Below are 7,732 nucleotides of genomic sequence, written 5' to 3'. Positions count from 1 at the left end.
CATAGTCTAGTAGATAGTCAGAGGTCAGTAGGTATTTGGTGTTCGCGGACTTAATTTCAAAAATAAAAATCGTCTGTCGAAGTTTGAGTTTTTGCTCTTCACTTAAAACTCCAGACTATCTAGATTCTAGAGTAAGTTGCAAAAAAACTGTTAATCAACCACATTTTACTTGGTCGCAGTCCGCACTTTTATCTTTCATGCGCCGCAGTTTGCTGACCCCTGGTTTTAAAATGTTTAAAAAATTGAAAATTGCACGAAAACTAATTAGTGACGTCATATAATTTTTAATACAAGTTTAATTTTTTAATTTCAATTAATACGCGCTTCCCAGTTGTAAAATAATATAATTAATGAAATTGTTTGCCATTTTGAAACCAGTTCCACGAATTGGCTTTATAATTAGCAATAGTTATGATAAAAACAAATTGTACAGTAATTTTCTCTTTTTGTACCAACATATGTGATAATTTATGTGATAAACTATTAAAAAAAAATTGTTCACTTATCAGCTTTAACTAGAAAAAACTTTAAATCCCGATTCTTGTTTGATTGAACTTGTAGCTAAATGTAGGGGTGGGAAACGTTTTTAGTCGTAGGCTGGATGTTAAAAGTTTGTGTTAAAATAACAATTAAACAACATTTACATGAAATTTCCGTAGTGAAGTCATATTAGTGAAAATTTAATATTTTAGTTGTAGTTAAGTTTACGTTGTTCTGAACTTTGTATCATTCAGAATTGAATAACATTTTGAGCTATTTGTAATCATTTTAATGTAATGGTGTATATATCAAATTAATAAAGTATCTGCCATGCCGTTTAAATTATTAACAGAATTTTTTTTTTTGAACTACTTGAATTAAGAAATAAACTTATAATCCCGATTCTGATTTATTTGGAGTTTGTAGCTAAATGTAGTGGGTAATTTAAGATTAAGTATAAATCAGTTTATCATAAAATTGCTCTACAATAAATGTGGCACTATTTTCACATTTTCAAGCCACGTTAATAACCTGTTGTAATTGTAAAATCTTCTTTCAAACAAGACCAATGAACTATCGGATAAGAACAGAGTTTAAAATTTTTTGAAGCAATTCTCAGTAAATTGTCAGACAAGTTACTAAGTATAAGACATACACAAGTACAACTAAATACTCTACAAAATAAAAAGTATCAAACATATACAAGTACAACTAAATAACTCTACAAATAAAAAGTATTATACATACACAAGTACAGCTAAGTAACTATGATGTTATTAGTTATGAATTATTAACTGACTTAATGCAAGCAATTGTCAGTGAAATGCCACTAATACAAAGCCAGAATATGCAATAAAACTATAAAATATTTGAACATCGTATCTTTATTCTAGCAATGAGCCAAGAAATCGCAGAGAAAGAATTGACAGATTGCAAGCAATAATCAGTAAAATATTATTAAAATACATGTATTTATTTCAGCTATGTTCCAAGAATTATTAAAGAAAGAACAGTCTGAATTCAAGTAAATATCAGTAAAAGGCTTGAATAACTAAATACTAACAGTTATCGGTGAGGTATAATTAAAATAAATATAATTTTTCAGCAATGAGCCAGGAAATATCTGAGAAAGAGATGACTGATTGCAAGCAGTTGTCGGTGAAGTGCTTGAACAACGCAGCGGCTTGCCACATCAAGACTGAGCAGTGGTCAAAATGCGTGCAAAGTTGCACCGAAGCTGAAAACATTCAGAAGAGCGGCAACATAAAGACTCTGTTGAGGAAGGGAAAGGTTCGTTTTATAGATTTTAATAAAATTTTATAAGTTAGAATTTTGTATATTAAAAGAAATACTTTTAACTAAAGGAAAGATGTCTTGAAACAATACGAAAAAATCTAGTTCTTTCGAATTTTTAATTTAAAACTATTAAAATATAAAAACTTTTTATGAAAATGTTTTTTGTAAAACCTTCATAGGTTGTTTGAAAATATAGTCATGAATTTTGTATTGGTAGTTTTGTGAACAAAAACAAACGGAAACTTTTATATAACATGTGTTTAAAATTTAATAATTTTGTTATTAATACAAAAAAGTATTTCATTGAAAAAAATTAAGTATGTCCTAATATGTACCAATTAGTTTTTAACAGGCAGAACTAAGATAAAAAAAGATGTCATTTTACTTTTGATTATTTATTTATAATAATATTTATTATAATTCAAACAGGCATTAGCGAAACTTGGTAAAGAAAAAGATGCAATTTCAGTTTTGAACAAAGCTTTGAAATTAGACCCAGAAGCTAAAGATGTTCAGGTTTGATATAAATTATTTTTGAAAAGTATACGCAATTAGGAAAAATGTTAGATCTAGGTTATTAACTAGCTCATGTATTTGTGATACAGCTTATTTTTTAATGAATGTAAAGATATTTGTTGAAATGAAAAACTAATAATATATCTTAGTCACAAATATTCTACATACATAAAAGTTTTTGACTTATGATTACACAAATCTGTTGAAGCATATTTATATTATGTTGTATTTTAATAACTGATCATGTTCTTTTAAGTATGGTATTAATTAAGTATTATTTATCAAAAACAATTTAGATCGTTTATACACAGTTAAAACTCTTTTTATTAACATGTTGTAATATTTTAACATTATTCAGAACAAACTGGAAAGAAAATTTAACAAGTTAGAAGCATTATAATTTATACTACAATAATAAAATAGTTTAATTTTTTAAAAACCATTTCAACTAACAGTAAAATTTAGTCATTTTAATCTTATAAAAATATATTATTACCATAGTTTAATGAATAGTTTAATATCATTTAGAACTAACTTCAAAGAACAGTTAAGAAATTAAAAGTAACTTTTTGTTATATTGGCATTATTTATTATAATTTAGTTATAATTACAAAGAAAAGTTGAGAAAATAGATAATATAATAATTTAATATGTTATCTAAATTTTATATTATTTTATTTTAGTTTAGTTTTATACGATTTTAATATATAATAATGATTTAATATTATTCAGAACGAGTTACAAAGAAAAGTGAAGAAATTAGAAGCTATATAAAATTTTTAAATATATAATAATAATTCAATGTTATTCAGAACGAGTTACAAAGGAAAGTGAAGAAATTAGAAGCTATATAAAATTTTTAAATATATAATAATAATTAAATGTTATTCAGAACGAGCTACAAAGGACAGTGAAGAAATTAGAAGCTAGCAACAGGAAGCAAAAAGAAATGTATGGAAGAATGTTTGGGGGCAGCAATAAGGATAAGAAAGAAACAACAACTGCTGCAACTACATCTGAATCTTCATGGGTTTGTTTTGTTTGTAGTTAAATATATATGATAAAATGATTCAGGGTTGTCACTTTACCTGGAATAGCCTGGAAAAACCTGGAATTTGAGAAATTTTGAAAAAAACCTGTAATTTTAATAATTTTCACATGTTCAGAAGAAAAATTTTGATTTGACTTTAAAAATCTATCATATAAAACACATTTAAAGTAGCTTACAGTATCTTTTCAATGTTTTTATACTATTTAACACAGTTTCTTAACTTAAACTTAACTTTAAATTAAAAATAGACCCAAAAATGTGTACTTTTAAAAACCAGGAAAAGTTGTTTTTCAATGAGTGGCAATCTTAAATGATTGTAAGGTGTTAGTTAGGAAAAGAAATAAACTTTGACTATCGCTACAGATGTAATTTTGAATACTACAGTAAAATTATAAAAAAGAAACATATCAAATAAATCTAAGATTAATATTATTTTGTATCAAGTAATATATGTGATCAATTAGTTGATGGTAGTTATAAGGATAATAAAAACAAGTACCACTAATGTATCAGAATCATCATGGGTTTGTTTATTAGGAATTTGTAAAGTATATTAACTAAAAAGTACATCAACTTTGTCAGAGAATAACACTTCTTGGGTTTTTATGAGATTATTAAGTGTTAGAAATTATCTGTATTAAAAAGGATAAAAAAATACAACAACTATCTTTACAGAAGCTACTTTATATAAGACAAATGTTAAGTAATTGAGGTTATAACAAATAAAGTTAATATTAGTATTGGTGTATTTTACCTATACTGTTTTTTACAGTTCACAACTACAGACATAATAACATTTTAAACGTTTTTTTATAAACTAAATCTTCCGTTGTTGCAATAAGATATTAAAAAATTAAAATAAAAAATTGAGATATTATTATTTTTTCTTCACTTCACACTACAAATGTAAAGTAGTAGCAATATAATAATAAACATCTTTTTTCACTCCACACTACAAATGTAAAGTAGTAGCAATATAATAAATGTAAAATAGAATTAATATAATAATAAATATTTTTTCAGTTTACAACTACAAATATAAAGTAGTAGCAATAAAACAAATGTAAAATAGAATCACTATGATTATTAAGACTTTATTTTTCACTCCACACTACAAGTGTAAAGTAAAAGCAATAAAATAAATGCAAAGTAAAATAAATATAATAATTTAAATTTTTTCAGTTTACAACTACAAATATAAAGTAGTAGCAATATAATAAATGTAAAATAAATTGAATATAATGATTTAATTTTTTTCAGTTTACAACTACAAATATAAAGTAGTAGCAATATAATAAATGTAAAATAAATTGAATATAATTATTTTTTTTTTTCAGTTTACAACTACAAATGTAAAGTAGTAGCAATAAAATAAATGTGAAATAGAATGAATAGAATGAATATAATTATTTAATTTTTTTTCAGTTTACAACTACAAACATCATAGCCGGTTCTTCAGTCGTTGCGATAGCAGCTTGCCTATACGGAATTTTTTATTATCAGAAAATTAATTCATAAATTAATTATTTATTACCACCTTATATAGGCAAATATAAACTAGTAGCAATAAAACAAATGTAAAATAGAATCACTATGATTATTAAGACTTTATTTTTCACTCCACACTACAAGTGTAAAGTAATAGCAATATAATAAATGTAAAGTAGAATGAATTTAATAATAAATATTTTTTTTTCAGTTTACGACTACAAATGTAAAGTAGAATTAATATAATAAATGTGAAATAGAATCAATATAATAATAATTTTTTTTTCAGTTTACAACTACAAATATAAAGTAGTAGCAATATAATAAATGTAAAGTAGAATGAATATAATTATTTAATTTTTTTTTCAGTTTACAACTACAAATGTAAAGTAGTAGCAATAAAATAAATGTGAAATAGAATGAATATAATTATTTTTTTTTTTCAGTTTACAACTACAAATGTAAAGTAGTAGCAATAAAATAAATGTGAAATAGAATGAATAGAATGAATATAATTATTTAATTTTTTTTCAGTTTACAACTACAAACATCATAGCCGGTTCTTCAGTCGTTGCGATAGCAGCTTGCCTATACGGAATTTTTTATTATCAGAAAATTAATTCATAAATTAATTATTTATTACCACCTTATATAGGCAATTTGGTTGAAAAAAAATTCTGGAAACATTTTTAATTTCAAGAAAAAATATTACAAAAATACAAATATTCATCAAATTAACAAGGTTTTGAAAATTACTTTCTACATTTAATGCTTTAATTTAATAAATAATACATATTTAAACAATAGTTACAATTTTTTGTTTTATTCTCAATGAGTACATTTATAAGTTAAGTGTTTAAAAGTTTTAGTAGTTCAAACAATGAATTTTTCCTATTTCTTTTTTATTATTATTTGCAGTAGATTTATTAAAAGTTAAAGTTTATTTTTACTGCTTTTTTGTTTGTTCATTTAGGAAAATCGAATGTTAATTCAATGTACAATTTTTCTTTATTTTGTTATTACTAATTTATATGACACCTTTAATAAACTAATTACACAAACTGTTTTGTTATGTTTTAAATTAATTCTTTGTAATAGACTCAGTTTGAGTTATTTATATTTTTAGTAAAAATTTAAAAATTCACTTTGATTAAAAATCTTGGAATAATTGTAGTGTATAAACATAGGTTACTATACACAGTTTAAAAAAGTATTAAAAATGAATAGAATGTGTTCATATATATATATATATATAAAGGTTTATTTAAAGATGCAAAACTCAAAGGACTCGAGTTTCGTGACTATTCACTCATCAGCTTCAAAACAAGTTTAAAATAAAGCATAAAACAAAATCAAAAGACACGAAACTCGAGTCCTTTGAGTTTTGCATCTTTAAATAAACCTTTTTATTAATAAAGCCCTCAAGGTGGGCTCAGTGTGAAAAATTTAGTTTATTAAGTTAAATAACTTAATTCTATATATATATAAATCTTTTGATACTATAGCCCTATAAAACATTACTTTATTGATAAGTTTCCCAATTGTTAAACTATGAAGAAAGAATAAAAAAACTAATATTAGTTAGGAGGAACAATTCAAATTTTCAGAGCAGTAATATACCTTTGGAAACGATCATTTAATAAATTTTAATAAATATATTGTGTTTCTGTTTTACACAGGGTGGCCACTAAACCTGGAGTTTGACAATGTTTGACAAAACCTTGAGTTAAAGTACTGGAATTTTGAACAAAATAATTAAAAAATATAGAACTTCAAACTAATTATTACATCTTAAGTAGTAAAAAACCTGATTTGACACAAAAAATCTACCATATAAATAAAAATTTCTGGTCTTAAGCAAAGACTTTTTTATTAAAAAGCACATTTAAAGAAGCCTTAAAATATTGATTCAATGTTGATCTATTTTACCCGATTTTTACCTTAAACTTAATTTTATACTTCAAATACACCCAAAAAATTGTACATTTAAAAACCTGGAAAAATCCTCAAAAATCAGTGGCCACACTAGTTATAGTTTTATAAATGTTACTACTGAAAAAAACTTTTTAACAAAGTTTAAAAATTAACAAATGTTTTCAAATATAACTAAACATTGGATATAAGTGTTCAATACCTTACTAACTAAAAAAAAAATGTATATATATTATATATACAGTATTCTGTTTAAGGCATACATCTAACACAGCAACATAACCTGAGCTTTAACAAAAATTGCTTTTTATTTTAAACAAACTTTTAGAACAGTTAATGTAAAATAAAACAGAAAACTTTAAACAGTCATCAAATTTAAGTATTATTAAGCGTAGCAAGCTTGAACAAATATTTTATTAAAGAATAAGTAAAAGTAATATAGAACTTCAAATAAAAAAAAAAAACTTGTTGTTATTTACAATACTTATGTTTGTTATGTAATTAACACCTAATTGCAGTTAAGGTGTTAAACAAACAAAAGCTTAATTATTTACTTGCTTATCTCAAAACTGCTACAAATTCATTTATTTAGTAATTGTTTTTGTTTAGTATGTAAGTTTCAGTGTTTTTTGAAAAGCTCGTTAGGCTTTTTGTAGTTTTTAGATTGTTTTCTTTAGGATGAAGATTTATTTGTTTTTTGATAATTTTGTAAGGCTTATTTTATGTAGTATTTAGACTGTTGTATAGGTAGTAGTTATCGGTTTATATATATATACATATATATATTTGCTTTTGATTTGATTTTCAGTAAATTTTAGTGCTTACCGAATATTTTTTTGTTAAATTTCGCTTTTAAAGTTCTACTTTAAAGTTACGCAGCTTTGAAATACTTTTATTATATTTAATACTGTCTGCGATAAAAGTTATTAGTTAAGTTAGCGCACTGAAAAAAAATGTTTACAAGCCCTG

General features: G+C 23.9%; 1 protein-coding gene across 1 annotated transcript; it reads left to right on the top strand.

Moving 5' to 3' along the window:
- The first annotated feature begins 1,587 nt into the window (after positions 1-1,587).
- Positions 1,588-4,861, top strand: LOC145848450 (peptidyl-prolyl cis-trans isomerase FKBP8-like). The gene is made up of 4 exons (XM_082953909.1): positions 1,588-1,770; positions 2,206-2,292; positions 3,185-3,322; positions 4,769-4,861. Exons 1-4 carry the CDS (start codon positions 1,588-1,590, stop codon positions 4,859-4,861), a joined length of 501 nt encoding a protein of 166 aa, XP_082810035.1.
- Positions 4,862-7,732: the final 2,871 nt, after the last annotated feature.

This window comes from Thalia democratica, unplaced genomic scaffold (assembly GCF_965202585.1).
Source record: "Thalia democratica unplaced genomic scaffold, ktThaDemo2.hap1.1 HAP1_SCAFFOLD_1432, whole genome shotgun sequence".
NCBI lineage: Eukaryota > Metazoa > Chordata > Thaliacea > Salpida > Salpidae > Thalia > Thalia democratica.
This window is presented reverse-complemented; position numbering and strand designations above follow the sequence as displayed.